This window comes from Pinus tabuliformis, chromosome X (assembly GCF_031772625.1).
Source record: "Pinus tabuliformis cultivar Carrire ecotype Pingquan chromosome X, CPIR1, whole genome shotgun sequence".
Classification (NCBI taxonomy): domain Eukaryota; kingdom Viridiplantae; phylum Streptophyta; class Pinopsida; order Pinales; family Pinaceae; genus Pinus; species Pinus tabuliformis.
In genome coordinates, this window is record NC_142308.1 from 1,149,244,394 (window position 1) to 1,149,263,608 (window position 19,215).

General features: G+C 38.2%; 1 protein-coding gene across 4 annotated transcripts in view; it reads right to left on the minus strand.

The window, feature by feature from the left end:
• Positions 1-1,228: 1,228 nt before the first annotated feature.
• The window catches only part of LOC149143965 (H/ACA ribonucleoprotein complex subunit 3-like protein), a 31,502-nt gene continuing 13,515 nt past the window's right edge, over positions 1,229-19,215 (minus strand). For all 4 annotated transcript variants that reach the window (XM_089448261.1, XM_089448263.1, XM_089448262.1 and 1 more), the window contains 2 exons: positions 1,688-1,730; positions 1,229-1,563 (listed from right to left, as the gene is read on the minus strand). In XM_089448261.1, coding sequence (XP_089304387.1) covers positions 1,466-1,563; positions 1,688-1,730 — 141 coding nt within the window. In that variant the 3' untranslated portion in view covers positions 1,229-1,465. The remainder of the gene's footprint in view (positions 1,564-1,687; positions 1,731-19,215) is intronic.

The following is a 19,215-nucleotide window of genomic DNA, read 5'->3' on the forward strand; positions in this document are numbered from 1 at the left end:
AAAGAAACTGACACTGAATCTGTTGGGATCTCAGATGATGAAGAACTCCAGGCACTAAACAGATTCCCAGGTAAAGAAAAAGAGTAGGAAAGCCAATGGTTCTTTGGAGGAAGAAGGGAACATTGGCTAGGGCACATTCGGCAAAAAGAAGAAAGAGACTAGATACAAAAGCGAGAACAGGACATTTCGAACATTACCCTTCTATATTCTGTGGGGCATATGGAAAAGTAGGAACGAGAAGATATTTGAAAGAGACTACCCCAGATACAAGAGGTGCCTGTTTAAAGATCTCTGCATATTTTATGGAAATAGGGCCAACAAAAGAGAAGGTTAACTCCAGACAAATCCAATATAAAGAGATTTCGTCACAAAATCCAGATGATTTTTTTAAGGAGCTTCTACTAACAGAATCTGTGGCAGGGGGGGTTTTCTTGTATAAAAGCCTGGCAACTACTTTCAATTTTGTTGGAATAGTGGTACATGGACTAATAAAAGAGCATCACGATTAGTTCTTTGTGGGGCACTCCTATTTGCTAGCTGGCTAGCTATAGAGGATTTATCAGTTTTGGGAAACCCAAAGTGATTCTAGATTGGGTACAGAGATCCACTTTTGGGCAACCTTCCCTTATCTTCTGGATGCTACACATCAGATCTTTCATGGGACCTTCCAGAAAATGACTTTCAGTCATATATTCAGAGAACAGAACCAAGAGGCAGATTTTCTCTCTAAGAAGAGTTGTTTCCAAGCACTGGGAAAGATCTTCTTCACCACTTTTGACAATGGCATCCTCATCAGCACATGGAGTTTTAATTATTAAGGGCATCACTGACTGTTCACTGAGAACGATCCTCATATGTCTTTTCAAGTTTTCTGTTTATTTTCTTTTCTTTTTGAAGAATGTATGGGAAATAATATAACAATGTCGCTGAGAAGGAAAGTTAGAGAGGTAAGAAATCTGTAATGATGTTATAGACCTTTAGAGACACTAGTAGATGCACAGTGATTAAGATCCAAAATTATAAAATCTTCTGAGTTTCTACTGAGACTTATCTAGAACATAGAGTTACATGGACATAAGATCTGTCACTACTGCAAATGTATTTACTTTTATTTTGATTAATGGAAGTTAGTAGGTTTTTTTTCTTTGAAAAATCACAAATGTTTAGCCTACAAATAAATGTGCAAAAGTATCGTATAGAAGCCAATAATAATAATTAATTCTCTATCTAATCATAACCTCTTAAACAATATATTTAAATTTAAACCCCAATTCAACATCTACAACTTGTGCAAAGTAAAAAAGCATCAAAATACATCTTAAACACAAACTAGCATGAAGTTGCATCCAAAAAGGCAGGGCAAAGACTACAGAGTAAACAAAATGAATAATTAATGTTAACCCTGTAACCTCTAACCACCCTTCCTTTGTCTAGCAGAGACATAAAAACTCTGAATATTCAATTGTCAATAGCTGGGTGGGGGTTGCTGCGTTGGCAGTAAGCCAAAGCGCTTCTTCAGCAAAGTGCGATGCTTTGAGTATTTATCATCTGGAGAAAACCGTGCTGTAACACAAGAACCTCATGAGATAAAAGATTTTAAAAACATCAATGCAGCAATGCTATCCTCACATATTAATGACATGACATCAAATAAAGTAGTATTATCATAAAAATAAAGGAGACATACCAGGGTGGGCTGACTGTGTTGGAGACCCTACGGGGGAATCCTTCTGCAAGAAAAAAAAAACATTAAATTAATGTGTGACTCAACATGTAAGTTAGTTTACGCTACATTGCATTGAATATAGAATATAAAAGCACTCATTAGTATCCCTTCATATCTACTTCCTAGCAACAGTGTGGAAGCAAACTCCACACATAAGACAGCATGCCTTCAACCAAAGGTCATTTACATATCAATCTCTGCGTAATTTATGCCAAGCAACATACATGACTATCTAGTATCCAGGTTTCAAGCTTGATCAGAAAAGCATTAAAACAGGCAATCTGGGTAGCAGAGTTTAAGAGCGACCGGTTTCTGCTTGTAAGAGGCTGAATGGACTCAGATATGGAGACCTTGTTTCTGTGGAAGAAAGACCAAAATCTTTTTTCTGTGGATGGAGCGAAGTTCAAGAAGGATCTTATCTCTGTAAAGATATTTTATCTTTGTTGAAGGGCAGAATCCCTAGAAGATCCGAGACCTTTTTTTCTATGGAGGGTCGAAGCCCTAGAGGAGGCCAAGAACCTCAGTCTGTAAACAGAAGGGACCGAAACCAGATCTACTGCATAGATTGAGTTCTGAGGTCTGTTTTGTTCAGATCCATAATTATTGTCTAAGTTGACCTAGGTTGACTTGTGAATATTAAAATGCACCTTTGCTGAACTGAAGAATTTCTCCTAGAAAAGATTGTTGGGTTTTCTCTCAAGTTTGGGCTTCCCAGGTGAAAATTTTGTCTCTTTGTACGCTAAGTGCTTGGCTGTCTCTTTATGATCCTACTGTCATTATTGCATTATGGTTAAGAACTTGTTTAAGAGATCATTGGAAGTAATTATCAGATTAGAAGATCGTGAAACATCAACATGGTATCAGAGGGATGGTAAAAAAGCAGCCTTAATAAAGTTCTAGTCCAAGTTCTGTCAACAATGCTTTTGACCAGGACAAAGAGAGACCAAAATTCTGTCTAAGGCCTTAGAAGACTGTGACAAAGGGGCTGAGAGGTCTCAGGATTGACCTCAGGAAGGCCTCATGACTGATTGAGCAGAGGCCGAGCAGCCTCAGAAGTGGCCAAGAGGTGCGAAGGCCTGTGAAATAGCTAGTGAAGTTCTTAATAATTGGACCAAGGATATCATCAACATACTTATAAGCATCCTTAAAATCCTTTTGTTACTGATGAACTTCTAAATTGTTTTTCCAATAGGGATCCTTTGGGAGGAGGATGTTGACATTGAATTCTTAATTTGGATTCCATAAATCTCTAGCTGCTTACGAATGATAATGACATAAGCTGTTGTGCAAAATCTTGGCCATGAGCAGGTCAGAGCCTGTACCAAACTAGGAGAGTGGTGATACAAGTTAAATTGTCTAAGAGGATTTGAAATCTTTTGCATCCCTGTTGATGAAAATTGTTTCACCATTGATTGCCTTTAGCTTCAAGGATTATATCAGAGGACACGCAGATAACATTTGTGGATTATATCTTCTACTTGCTGCATGTTGTAATCTATGTACTGAAGGAATTTTTCATAAGCTAATGGTTCATCTGAGGATCTAAATGTGTAGATTACAGAGGGCTTGTTTAGGCCTGCCTCTGAGGGAAGTCTGAGGATCTCTTATGATATTTGGAGAAAAGACCTACAATTGACACAAAGTCAAACTCTTGTTCACTATCTATGCAACAAATTCCAGGTGATCAATGAGAGGTTTGAAATGATATGATGGCATCCAATATTGACTACAGCAGGATAAATTTGCACATGTCAAGTCTGATGAAATTTTGGGCTTCAGGTTTGTAAGCCCTAGAAGACCTGAAGCAAATCTTGAGTTAATTCTAAATTCTGTGACATTCTTGAAGCCGTGGCATAAAATCGAATATTTTGAAACAAAACCCGAGCCCCATTCTAAATTGATCTTTAGACTTTTGTTGTAGCGAGTTTGTGCTTGTTGCTGTTCAAGGGTTCATTAATAAACTGATGTTTAACTTGCCATGGCTATGTTGAGCTCATAATGATGCCATTGACTATAGTAAGATTGTTGGCTGTGTCATGATTAATGTACTTAAGTATGCTGAGTGAAAGGCTGCATGAGCTAAGATGACAATTGTTGCCATGATGACCAGGAAGAGGTTTTATACTGCAATGTGTATTGCTCTATCCAAGAATCTTTTTTACTAAAGCCTGGTACTGCCAGTTTTGTTGAAATAGGAAGGGTATTTGGAAGAATCATTTATAGCAGGAGTGCTAACATTATGGCCTAACAGAAAAATGACTGATTTAGTACTAAAGCAGCAAGATTGATAGTAATCAAAAGGGCAACTTGGTACAAAAATTGAAAATCCTAGACCTATATTCAACATTATAGGTCTTGATTGAGGTACTAAAGACTGGTGATACCAAAAAAAATGGAGTTTCCACCTCCTGCACCTTTCACGCCATATAACTATTGTGAATGGAAGCGAAGGATTCTACTTCAAATCAAAAGTAGAGGTTTATATCGAATAGCCATGCAATCAAAGATTGAACCAAAATATGTAGTTAAAAAATCCAAATATTTCAACCACATGGATGAGGCCTTATGTCTCCTATACTTATCAATTCCTCCAAAATTACTATTTCATGTTGAAGCATGCACGGCTCCAAATCAAGTTTGGCCCACCTTGGATATAGTCTTTGGAAGTAGGATGATATGTGGGGTCACATCCATGAAAATGAAATCAACTTATTAGATCCAAGAAGTTTCAAAACCATTCAAGGTTTCTTCACAAGGTTCAAATCCTTGTTACTCTAGTTGAAATAATGCAAAATTGACAAATCCAAGAAAGAAATCCAAATAAATCTCACCATATTGTCAAAATTGGGTCCATGATATGTATGCTATATTTGTCTCTGCATTTCACACAATCAAGATTTTGTGTCCCATGCACTTGCTCTACATGACAAGAGGAATGGCCAACTTGAAATCTAATGAGCAATCCAAAAGAAAAGGAATGAATTGCTCATTAGATTTTGGATGCGTGGTCCCACTCCCTGAATCATGCAGATCATCCCCCTTCCACTCATTATACTCCCTTTCATCACTTCTCCCATCTGGGTCCACATTCCTCCATTTGGTCCACATAGTGTCAGCCACCCCCTCCCCTTGCCCCACATCTTGTGTCGGGCCTGAAAGGATGCCCCGGAGGTTGATGCAGCTAAAAAGAAAAGAAAAAACATAATTGGTCACATTCAACAAGAAATTGTACCACAAAATGCAAAAGATGGTCGAGACAAACACATTTAGCACGTGGGCAAAAGCCATTGCATGAGCTCTTCCCCTTTCATGGCCATCACCTTGGTTCCTAGAGGCCCTTGATGAGTCTCCTTTATCATTCAGGAACCCATGATTGTCCCAACCCTGAGTGGGCGATGAATTGCCCCACCTCAAAAGGGGGTATCCACTGCTATACTTTGCATATCATGGTCTCGTCCCTTTGAGCCTCAGGCAGTTAACCAAAGAAAAACGCAAAAGAAAAAAGGCATTTGAAAGGTGGAAAAATCAAGGTCGAGGTAACTCATGTACCATGATTGCTCCCTCCTATACATTATTTACCCAAGTGTGGGCTTCCCTTTTATTAGCTACCCTTGTGCCATGGGATGTGACCCAGGTTGTTCCCATCTGTCCCCTACTCCACTTCATCATTATATCACATGACACCACCATTTGATGTCACTCCCTTTGGAAGTAAAAACCACCTAATAGGATGATTGGTTAACCCCTTTTGGAGCTTGGAGACATTGGCACATACCAAATCCCACTATGGAAGGGCATGCCATTATGAAGTGCCCACTTAATGACCATGATTTGTAGACTCTTTTACTTTATTATTTTAATGACTTGATATGTTGGAAGGTGCAGAGACGAATTGGATCTTATTCAGGATTGCAAATGATCTCCATTTTGGGTTTGGCCTCCCTATACAGGATCTTAACCCTCTAGAGGGCTACATTGGCACATGTAGGGTGTGTGTAGACAGCCATGGGCCTCCACAACAGTAGACAGCACTCCATGGATCCCCAGAGATGTTCAAAGATTGATCGAGATTCACCTATTGGACAAGGAAGATGCACCTCGTTCACTATTCCCAGCCAGCACCACATTTGTACCATGCTCTTAACAAATGACCCAAGACTTGTGTGTTGACGTGGCATCACCTACACCATCATCTGAGACCTTACAGATGGTCTACAGGCATCTTTGATTTATTTGAAGACCCGTGAGGTTACTTGTGTGTCCCCACACCCATTGGGAGCACCACAAGTCTATTATTTTGAGAACAAGGGGCCAACCCCTTGTCCACTACTTTTGGGTGTCCTATTCATCATTGTGGCACTTGAGGACTTTATCAGGCTTCTTAGAAGGCCCAACGACATGTATTATTAATCATTTGACCTCTTAAGAGGCTTATTCTTTTGTTTATGAGCTAGTTTGGTGGGTTTGTCACCAAAAGTTAGTTATTTTGCACATTATTTTATTCTAGGGGCTAATGTAGGCCTAATTAGATAAATCAAACTCCTTAGAAGTGTATAAATACATATGATAAGAGTTAATTTGGAGATCATCACTTAGATTGGATCATATCTTCTTGTAAGATTTTCGCTATCTTTTGAGGATGAGACCTTTTGGATGAATGGATGAATTTCGATGTTTAGTTGTTCTTCTTTGTCTTGGAGCTTCCATGATTGGCATATCTTGGTGATTGGATATATTCTTCTTACATGTAAGTACCATTTTAATGTTATTTTGATTCTTTATGTTGTTGCATTCATGATATTGGGATTTTTGCTATTCTAGGATTAATTTGTTGCTTTTCTTGGAACGAAATTGTGGAAATTGAATCTCTAAATAGTGTTGTATCATGATTGGGCCATGTTTGAATGAATGTCCGTAGAGACATCCTTGTCTTGATAAATCACCAAATATTGTTGAACAAAGCATAAATGGCCTTGAAGCTACTTCCATTAAGCCCTAATGCCCAACAAAGTTGTCTTTTAGGGCTCCTTGACAAGTGGAAATCAATCCAAACTCTATATCTTCCATGACTCCATCTCTCCCAAAGAACAAAACACTGGTCCTCCTCTGGTGATCACTTTAAAGTTAATTTATTTCACCTTCCCCTCTTTTCTAGGCCTAGTCTAAATAGGTCACCTAGGGCATCAATTAGATCACAATCTAGTCATCCAAATACTTCGATTTTTGGTCCACAACTACATTGGTGTATCATCAAGAAGCCCTCCAAATTTCATGAAATTTGGACACCAAGATCTTGAGATATCACAAGTACTAGCTCGAAGACCAATTCTTGCCATTGGTTTCCTTTAAGGCTACCAATTCTTGCCATTGGTTTCCTTTAGGCTAGTAGCCTCATTGGGATCATTGTGTTGTCTTTCATTGAATATTCATTATTTGATCCCTTTCTCCTCCCTAATTAAGTCAAGCATATCATTGGCTGCTAAATCCTATCCCTTCCATCTTGCCTTCCAACTTCCAAGGCAAGCAAGCCACCATCTTGAGCCTCTCTTGTGAATAGACCTCTAAGATCACCCCTCATCCTATCCTTGATCTATTCCTCTTCATGATCCTTATTATACTGGGTCTCCTTCCATCGGTGAAAGTCCCAAAGAGTAGGGAGCTTTCGCTGGATTGACAGTGGGCTATTACTCCATTGTTTCCCTTGACCTAGCAATTGTCCCTCTAGGATCCCCCTTTAGGACCCCTGCTAGTTTGAGCGGTAACATGCAACACACACAAAAGGTACACATTGCATCTTTATATTTAGAAAACCCAATCAATTTGTGTGGTATTAATGGCTTTGTTCTCGTAAATCACTCATCACTTGGACAATTTTTACAAAAGAAATGATAGCACATTATGAGGATACAAAGAGCAATACCTTCTTTAGCGAATTGATAAATCTCAAACAAAAGTGTTCAATTGGGGAGCACATTGAGGACTTCCAAAGATTGAATATCAAGGTAAATGATATTCCAGAGAAGCATTTAATTGATGTCTTCATAGGGACTTGAAAAGATAGCATCCAACATGAGATTTGCCTTTGGGAACCTAAGTCATTGGAGAATGCATTCGAGTTGGCAAGAGAAGTTGAAAGCAAAATTATGGCAACAAGGAGGTCTACCACTCACAACTATAAAGATGGAATTGTTGTCACTCCTAGCCTCCCACTACCTACAAGGTTAACACCAAATCAACTGAAGGACAAAAAAGAGCAAAAGGGCTTTGTTACAATTGTGATAGCAAATACACTAAAGGTCACAAGTGTGCTAAGAAAAAATTATTTTACATAAATTGTGAAAAGGAGAAAGAAAAGGAACAAGAAACATCAAATGAAGAAGATATACACCAAGAACCAACCCCCGAGATTGAAAAAGAAGAAAGGAATCCGACCATATCTTGTAATGCATTGGAGGGAATTACCACTCCTTAAACTCTCAAGATACGAGGATATATCAAAAGGAAAAAGGTAATAGTGTTGATTGATTTAGATAGTGCCTATAATTTTATTCATTGCAAAATAGACAAGGATTTGGATTGTTTTCTATATTCAGCACTAGAGTGTCAAGCGATGGTTACAAATGCAGGAACTATAAATTGCTCAAGGAAGTGCCATAATATCAATCTAACTATGTGGGAATATGTATTAAATAGTCCAATGTTTTTCATTCCAATCGGTGGTGTTAATGTTGTATTAGAAATCCAATGGTTACAATCTTTGGGGATGATAGTTTTTAATTTTCAAGAACTTTTCTTGAATTTTTTCTTGGAAGGAAGGGAAATTGAATTAAGGGGTATCACAAGTAAGCCTAGGAAAATAATCAACTCTAACGGCATGACAAAGCTTTTGAATAAGGAACAACGAGGGGTAATTGCACAAATATGCTTAGTAGATGTTCAAACATCTAAGCCATCCATTTCTCAAGATCTCCAAAGAGTCATTGACAATCATTCCAAGGTATTTCAAACTCCCAAAAGTCTCCCACCTATTCGCAATCATGATCATGCTATTCACTTGATTCGAGGAAGTGTTTCTCCAAACATCAGACCTTACAGATATTCCTACGCACAAAAGAGTAAAATAGAACGTATGGTTGCAAAAACACTAGAGGCGGGTACAATTCAACCCAGCCAAAGTTCTTTCTTTTTGGTGCATAAGAAAGATGGATCATGGCATATGTGTCCAGAAAATAGAGAGCTCAACAAGCTCACTATTAAAGATAAATTTCCCATTCATGTCATTGATGAATTGTTGGATGAACTACTTGGAACAATTTACTTCACCATGTTGAATCTTCGTTCTAGATATCATCAAATTAGAATGAAGAGAGAAGACATTCTGAAAATAGCATTCAGAACTCATGAAGGTCATAATGAATTTTTGGTCATGCCTTTTGGCCTTACTAATGCACCTTCCACATTTCAAGGTTTAATGAATTCCACTTTGAAACCCTTACTTAGAAAATTTGTGTTAGTATTATTTGATGATATATTAATCTACAACAAGTGTTGGAAAGATCATGTTCAACATGTTGACAAGGTGCTCAAACTATTGGAGAAAAAAACAATTGTATGCAAAACCCTCCAATAGCTTCTTTGGGGTATAGGAAGTGGAATATTTGGGTCATATTTTATTTCATGAGGTTGTTAAGGTAGACCCTAACAAAATTAAAGCCATAAAGGAATGGAAAATCCTAACAACCTTAAGGCATCTTCCAAAATTCTCGAGTTGACAGGCTATTATCACAAGTTTGTTAATAGCAACACCTCTAACAACATTACTGAAGAAAGATGCATTTTTTTGAACTCCAAAAGCAACTAAGGCATTTGAACATCTTAAAGAGGCAATGTGTCGAGCTCTGGTCTTAGCTACACCAGACTTCACAAAAACCTTTATTGTGGAATGTGAAGCCTCAAGAAATGGCATTGGTGTTGTTCTAAGAAATCGGATTCGTCCTCCCCCACCCCCTCGTGTCTTGAATCCCACGAATCGGATACGATTCTCTAAGACACGTGTCTGATTCTCGACTCTAGCGTGCCCTAGCACATGGGATTCGATGGGCATGTGAATCTGATTCGACGGAAAGCCTTTAAAGCCAATTTGGGCCCATTTCTCATTCATTCTTTAGTGTCTCTTGTTGTGGGTGTGTGGGGGCGACTAGCAAAGGGTTTGGGAGCATTTTGGAGGTGATTCAAGCAACACGTAAGTGCATTTTGCTTCTATTTATTTTGCATTTTTGCTACAGCAATTTGCATGTCCATTTTTTTTACAATGTTCGTGCATTTTTTATTTACTTTTTACAGCATTCATGGCTCAATCAAGGGCAGCAGGAAAAGGACAAAGGAAGAAGAAGAATGTCACCATTGGTGATACCCCTCATGTTGCAATTTCATTAGGGTCTACATGTGTTCCTCTGTTGGAAGTGGGCTTGCAACAACAACTTCAAATGTTGATGGCTTAATAAATTTAGAGAGACAGCATGCTCAAGAAAGCAAATATCCCTTGTCGAAGTATGTCACAAGAGATCAAAGGCCAAGCAGCAAGTTGAAGGGAGGCAATGTTACTTGGAAATGCAACTATTGCAACAATCGTTTCAAGAGCACTTATTATCGTGTGAAAGCTCATTTGGTGGACTTACTAAGTTGTGGAATTGGAGCATGTGTAAATGTGTCTTTAGCTAAGAGGAAAGAAATGGAAAAAAAGGCCAATGTTGGTGTGGCAAGGATAGTTGTATCATCTAAAAAAAAACAAGAATGATGATCCCCTTCCATTCTTGAGGAAAAGTAGCAACAAATTTCCATTTGAGAGTTTTGGTGGGGGTGTGGGTCAAGCAGCAAAAAGAAAGGCAATGGCACTTGGTCCAATGGACAAGATTTTTCAAAAAGAGAGACGGGAAGAGCTTGATATCACCATTGCATTCTTTTTCTATCTGAACTTCATATCGTTTAATGTTGCACACTCACCTTTATTTCTTGAGACGTACCGAGCTCTAACTCAAGGGGCTCCATCAGGGTATGTGCCTCCTAGGTCAGAGAAGCTTAGAACCACATTGTTGACTAAGGCAAAAAAAGTAGTGGACAAAATGTTTAAGCCTATTAAATTAACATGACCAACATCATGGGTTAATATTGTTTCTGATGGATGGGCAAATCCAACACCCCACCCACTCATAGTTCATGGTGTCTTCCTTGAATGGACCAATTTTCTTGAAATCAGTCGATGCACTTGGACAATACAAGGATGCACAATATAGTGGTGAGTTGTTCATTACAATTATTGAAGATGTAGGTGTTGATTCTTATGTGCAAATCATTACAGACAATGCACCTGTTTGCAAGGTTGCTAGCATGATTGTGGAAGCTAAATATCCACAAGTATTTTGGACACCTTACATTGTCCATTCCTTGAATTTAGCACTTAAAATTATTCCTTCTAATGAGCCTTGGATTGGAAGTATTATTGAAGATGCACGGAATATCCGCAACTTTGTACAAAATCATACAAATGCCCTCACAATCTACAAGGAGTACACCCATTTATCATTGTTGAAAATTGCAGATACACAGTTTGCCTTTTCTTCCATCATGTTAAAGAGGTTGAAGGAGGTGAAGACTGCTCTTGGGTCCATGGTTATTTCAGAGTTTTGGTCTTTTTGGAGAAAGACAAATCAAGCAGCCCCAAAAAGAGTCAAGGACACAGTGTTAGATGATGCTTGGTGGGAGAGGGTAGATCTCACTATTAAGATCATGGACCCTATTATTGCTTTGCAAAAATTTGTAGATACATACCAACCCATCCTATGAGAGGTTTATTAGGGATGGGATTCCATGATTGAGTCTGGGAGGACCATAATTTTACAGAGTGAGTGACTTGAGTATGAGACATCATCAAAGGCCTTCTTCACCACCACACAAGATATTCTTGTCAGCAGATGGGACAAGAATTGCACACCTTTGCATTATTTGGCTCACTCGTTGAACCCAAAATACTATATAGCCATGAGTGGTTGAATGGTGGGCCTTCCCGTAAACTCCCCCCTCACATGGATGGTGAAATTTCACAGGGGAGGAACGATGCATTGAGGCAGATATTTCAAAATAGAGCTTCCCTTGATGAGGTGGAGGATGCCTTTACAGATTTTTCCACTGGCATTGGGCGATTTGTAGGCTATGTTGTGATTAGAGACAGGAGGACTAAGAAACCCTATTCTTGGTGGGAAACTCATGGGGCAACAAGTATTCCTCTACAGCAATTAGCCATGAGGCTCCTCTCTCAGGTGACTTCATCCTCTTGTTGCGAGAGGAATTGGAGCACATATGGGAATTTGTATAGTGTCAAGAAGAGCAGGGTTGAACAGTCCAAGGCAAAGGCAATGGTATATGTGCAAACCAGCCTTCGTCTTATTTATAGGCAGAGGGATGAGTGGTTGAAGGGAAAGACAAAGATGTGGAATGTCTTTCCTGATGATATGGGTTTGGACAACAGCGTTGAGTTGGCATTGGCCAACTTGGATCTTAATGATCCAGTGCTAGAGCATGTCACTTTTGATAATGGTGATACTCTTGAGGGGTCATCCTCCACACCAGCGGATGCACAGATTACATTGGATACAAAGGAGGAGGATGCAACAAAGGAGAGCAGTGGTGACCATAAGAGTGATGTTGATTTTGATGATGATAATTGATGAGCTACCTACTACCTTGTAGTTGTTTTGTATTTGCTATTTCTATTTCTATTTGCCATTGGCATAGCTACCACCTATGTAACACATTTTGATGTTGATGACTTAATGAGAACACTGCAGTTTCTTGTCTTTCTCCTAATGGATCATTTATGAATATGTCACAATTGGATTTGTACAACTTACAAATTTTAAATTTACAATGTAGAATCTAGATCTATGTCTGAATTTGTATCATGAATGAGAATTTGTTTAAGAAATATATATTTAGTATTTTATATATATATAGTGTCTTGCGTGTTTTGTTCCGAAGGGTCTACATGCCCCATGTCGGACACTCAAATTTGTGTCCTGCATGTCTCGTGTCCCCGTGTCAAGTGACTTAGGTGTTGTTTTAATGCAAGAAGGAAGACCCATTGCTTTTGAAAATTGTCCAATTAAGGGAAAGCATTTTAACAGACCTATTTATGAGAAGGAAATGTGGGCAGTACTACATGCCCTGAAGCAATGGTGTCCTTACCTAATGGGAAGACATTTCAAGGTAAAAGCAGATCATGATGGTCATAAATAGTTCTTGGAACAAAGGTTATCTTCAAAAGAGAAACAAAAATGGGTCACAAAGATGTTAGGTTATGACTTTGAGATCATCTATAGAAAAGAGAAGCAAAATGTTGTTGCAGATGCACTCTCAAGAAGGGATGAGCATGTGGTGGCATTGCTTTGTGTCATTTCTATTATTCAACTTGGTTCGATAACTAAAGCAAGGGAGGAATGGGAGAATGACAAAGAAGTTCAAACACTCATTCAAAAGTTGCAACAAGATCAAAGTGCATCTAATACATTTATCTGGAAAAATGATTCCCTATGGTACAAAGATCGTTTATATCTATGTAGGAACACCTAACTCAAACAAGAAGTTCTTTTAGAATTGCACACCTCTCCTATAGGACGGCAATCAAGATTTCTAAAAACTTACCACAGGGTCAAGAAGGAATTTTTTGGGATGGCCTTAATCGGATATTCAAAATTTTGTGGAAAAATGTATAGTTTGCCGACAAAATAAAGTTGAGACAGTTAAGATCTCGGGTCGTTTACAACCACTAGCCATTCCAAGTCAGCATTGGGAGGAGGTATCGATGGATTTTATCACACGTCTACCCAAGTCCGAAGAAAAGAGTGTCATTATGGTGGTAGTCGATAGACTTACCAAGTATGCACATTTTTGTGCACTATCTCATCATTTCAAAGCCAGTACAGTCACCTCCGCATTTGTCGAAACAGTTCAAAAGCTACATGGAAACCCAAAGATTATTGTAAGTGATAGAGATCCTATTTTCACTCAAAATTTTCGGACATAATTATTTTCTTGTCTTGGTTCTCAATTAGCTCATAGCTCATTTTATCATCCTCAATTTGATGGGAGAACTGAGATAGTGAACAAATGCTTGGAAGGATATCTTTGTTGCTTTGTATCTAATAAAGAAACACAATGGATCAAGTAGTTACCTCTAGTTGAATGGTGGTATAACACTTCCTTCCATACCTCAGCAAAAATAACCCCATCTATAGCACTTTATGGATATCATCTATCGTCCATCACATCGTCTTTAAGAGAGAATTCTAAGGTTCAAGCAGTGGAAGATCACATCGACCATCAATAAATTCTCCAACCCTTGAAGGATTACCTGACTCTAGCGTAGAATCGAATGAAGCAACAGGCAAATCAACATTGCAGTGAAAGAAGTTTTGATGTGGGTGATTGGGTATTATTACGCTAACAACCATACAAACAAATGTCCCTCAAGCAAGCTAAGAAGGATGATAAATTATCAACCAAGTACTATGGCCCTTACAAGGTGTTGCAAAAGATTGGTACTATGGCATACAAATTGGAGTTGCCTGAGCTTCATGAGTACACCTAGTTTTCCATGCTTCATGCTTAAAGAATGTAATTAGTAACAAGATCTCAGTTCAAACTATATTGCCAAAACTTGAAGAGGAAGGAAAAGTCATATTGGAGCTTGAAGAAATGACAAAACAAGAATATGGCAACCATGAAATCGACCAATTTCAAAATATCTCATTAAGTGGAAGAACTTACTTGTTGAAGATTCCACATGGGAAGATGAGTATTTTATACAAAAGCATCTAAAACTGCTCAAGCGTTGAGGACAACACTTCTTTTTTAAGGAGAGGGGCACATTAGGTCCCTATAATACTAGTTTAGCCCCCATATTGTTATTGTTGTGCCCCATAGAAGCCCACTATTGTCATTGTTGTGCTCTTACATTATTATTGTTATGTGGTCCCTAATTATATTTTGACCCTTTAGACTCCTATATATACCAATGAGGTTTTGTCATTTGAATCATCAGAATTGTTCATTTATGTGATTTAAAGGGGTATTGCTCCCTCAAAGTGGCTTATTATCTAGTCGATGATCTATCTTTTCTAATGTTTTTGTGCTATTTTTGATCTAGATACATAACTTATGAGCAGGAAGCAGAGATCTGTCACACAAAACATTACAAGGCTAAGTATATTGCAGCTAGTTTGGCAAGTTGTGAAACAGTGTGGCTTTGAAATCTACTTGCAAGATTGTTTGATCTGGTGCAGAAGACGACAGTGATGACAGGTTGAAGCACATTGAGTACCACTATATCTGAGACATGGTATAGAAGAGACCAATGAGGCTCCAATGCATTTCTACAATCGAGCAGGATGTTGGCATTCTCACAAAGCCTTTGTCCCATGGTGAAGTTTGTATACTTCAGGGACAAGCTTAGATTAGTTGAGAATGCTTCCCTCAATTAGAGGGAGTGTTGATGTTGTAGCATCAATGGGTAGACATTCTCCCTAGGTCAAGATATTGACAGGTCAAAAGTATTGACCAAGGGCCATGTAACATGGCTAGGGAGAATGGCCCAGAGTGCATCAAGGTCTAGAGTGCTCCCCCAAATTGACAAGAGGTACTTGGTTAGTGGGTAGATTGAGTGCCTTTAGCATCAGGCAAGTGTATTACCATTCAATTAGCATGCAGGAATGGTGATTGCCAAGGGCTTCACCACAGGTCTCAGGTGTTGACCAAGTTCCAAGTGACGACTTGGATAATTGGTGACCCAGGACTAGCCTTGACCTCAGAATACCAAAAAGTATTTGGCCAGTGGGACCCTAGAAGGCCTTGGCCAATGGGTGATTAGATCCATTTGCAAAGGAGAGTTGACTAGTAACCAACTAGATCCCTTTGCATGATGTTGATGCAAGATGCTTTCCACATGAAGTGGATGGATACATTACACAACAAGCTCATTCAATCTTTTCCTTGGATGGAGAAATTGTTCAGCAAAGAAGACATCGGAGAAAGTCAAAATTGAAAACCTCCCTATCCAAGAGGGAGTGTTGATTTTTGGTGGCTATAGTCGATATTCAACTCAGCCCTTGAAAAGAAAATCAAAAGAACAAATTTAAAATTAAAATTTGAATTTAGTTTGCGTCCAAAAGGCAAGTCGACCCTCTATAAGGATAAGTTGGCCCAAATAAAGGTCGTGCCCTTTGGGCACCACAAGACCTCTATAAAAGGGACACTTAGCGTCCATTAATTGACACAACAATTTGGATCAATCATCACATCCACATTCTTTGTTCCTATGGAAAGAGGAATACTTTTGGGCAGAGTTCAACATGGACAAGGTTTTGCTTGTAAGAGGCTGAATGGACTCAAATATGGAGACCTTATTTCTATGGAAGAAGGGACAAAATCTGATTTCTGTGGAAGGACGAAAGTTCAAGAAGGATCTTATCTCTATAAAGGTATTTTATCTTTGTGGAAGGGTCGAAGCCCTAGACGATTCGAGACCTTATCTTTTTGTGGAGGGTTGAAGCCCTACAGGAGGCCAAGAGCCTCAGTGTTGTAAACAGAAGGGAGCAAGACCTAGATTGAGGAGTTTTGAGGTTTGTTTTGTTCACATCCATACTTATTGGATAAGTAGACCTAGATTGACTTGTGAATATCGGAATGTACCTTTGATGAACTGAATAATTTCTCCTAGAAAAGATTGTTGGGTTTTCTCCAGAGATTGGGTTTCCTAAGTGAAAAAATTGTCTCTCTGTGTACTTGGTTGACCCTTTCTAATCCTACTGTTAGTATTGCATTAAGGTTGAGATTTTCTATGTATAATTGCTTAATGATGAATGTGACATAACTGAACTTGTTTAAGAAATCATTGGAAGTAATTATCAGATTAGAAGATCATGAAACATCAACAATCTTGCCCCAAAAAGGGGAAACATGAATGAAGTTCCAACAATTATTTTAAGCATAGGTTGATCTTAAGCATAAGCAATGCTAGCTAACCAATTTAAACAAACTCTCCTTTGAATTTTGAAGATGTTAATGACCCATGCTAATAAGGCAAAATAACGGAGCCCTGCAACATTTATATAAACTATAGTTAAAAAATTGTTAATGACACAAACCACAACGATACAAATTACAGATAAACAACTCAGATACAAGCTAACCAAGTGTAAAGAACCGGCGTGTGGGGGAAAAACTGCCAGCAGGTGGTGTAGTATGTTTCCATCTTGAAAAGCGCATCTGTGCAAACTAGGAGGTTTACTTCATCTTTGAATATATAGGGTCAAACACATTGCAAAATACTAGTTTAATTAATTCATAATCCCTCTCAAGTTTTCTTAGCTATTATATATGACAAGGAACCATTTGTCACAACTGTTTCTAACCCCTACAAATGGGAACAACTAAAGAAAAAGGCATTTCTTGGGTCTTTTGTGTTTATTGCCCATTTTTTCTCAAGAACGGGACCTCCCATTCTGGTTCTAATAATTAAGGCTCTAAATAGATCTAGAGAATGGTGCATAGATAAGGATAAAACATATGAGATACAACATGGTTTGGTTGGTGTACCATTAATTACTCATACAAGTGACTCTGACTCAAATAGTGACACTCCTATTGATAGTATTGACTCTAGATATTGGTTGGTGTGCCATTGGTTACTCATAGGAGTACATCCAACTCGGATAGTGACACTCCTATTGATAGTCTTGACTCTAGATACTGATGACCTTGTATGAAGTATTCGACTCATGACTCTTTACTATTTTTGTGTAATTTCAATTTACTATTTCACACTTCAGTACCTCTTATTTTGCTTAGTACTATTTAAAATGACGAATAATGAATCTCAATCAATGTATTTCGTTTATAAATTTGAATTGTGTTTATATCGTTTACAAATTTGAGTTCAATAATTACAATGCACAATAATGAATTTGTATAGGAAACAGGATGAATTGTTCTTGTTGGGATGTTTATTTTTATTTTTATATGTTTAAGATTATAATTTTAGAAACAAGGACCCCTATGTCTCCACATCCCCCATGAATTTCCCTAAAAATTAAGGGTGTCTCCACACGTCCCCCTTGTGCATTTCAACAATCTTGTGCTCCCACATCCCAAAAACTTGGCAGAGGATTGCATATCAACACCCACCTGTGGAGCTAAATGCACTTATTATGAATTAATTAAAAAAATTATGCATCGTTGGTAAGAATTAGGTACACACATTCCCATATGCAATGTTTATGAGATGGAGAGTGATAGCAGTGACAAAAGGTTTAAAAACTTAAAAGAACATCAATATGGAAAACAAATTCAATAGCATAGATCAGCCATGCATCATTAGATACCATGGGGCTATAAGAAGCAAAACCAAAACAGCTCGTATCAAAATAGCACAGGTGGTAACGTCTGAGAAACCCATATGTTGTTGTTGATCGAACACATCCTATGGGTGTGGATATAGTATCATTTTGAGGCCATATCTGTTGACAAGATTTTCAATGATGAATGTCTTAGTAAGATAAATAAAGTTCATTATCAATGTCACTAGAGGGGGCATTATAGAGGGGGAAGCTTTGGTGTGACAACTTGAATATTGTATTGTTTCACACACAACACTCACATGTATTTACAAAAAAACTTCTAAAAGACGAGTTAATGAAGCATAAGGAGGTTAGGAAGGCTTTCTGTGTGGTTAGTGCCAAGAGTTAGAGGTGAAAAGAAAATGAAGATGGCCAATGTCACAACAACATCTGACAATGACTTGGATACAAAGTTGCTTCATGCAATGTTTACTAAAGGATTTATTGAACGTATATTTACGATGTTTATCAACCTAAAGAATGTTGATTTTGAAGTAAAGCAAAGAGCCAGGAAAGTGGAGCCAACACCTAAAAGCATAACTCATTCAATGTCAATGTCAGTTGGCCAACACCTAAAAACATAACTCAGTCAAGAGGATTCCAGGGTTTATACAATTTATAGAGTAAGTTTGTAAAAGCATTTCACTTACTGATCTAACAACAAAAATGGTCAATTCCATTTGATAAAGGCAGTGGAAGCTACATTTCAGTCCGTAAAAAAGGCAATAACATCCAATCCAGTTTTAGAATTTACAAATTTCCCACAAACTTTTCTTATTACTATGTGGTATTTCAGAATCCACAGTCTATCAATGAAAGCGGGAAGTTAAAAAAAAAAAACTCTTGCGTTTCTGGTAAGAATGTGTTGGTTCTCACACATTCAATCACCAAGTTTAGGCAATAATACTTGGTGTCAGCACATCATCATCAAGAGAGGCCACCAAAGCCTCAAGTACTCCTAACCCAAAAACAATTATCCATGCAACAAGCCAAGTGGGTAAGCAATTTACAAGGTTCTTATTTTTTACCATAAGAACAAGA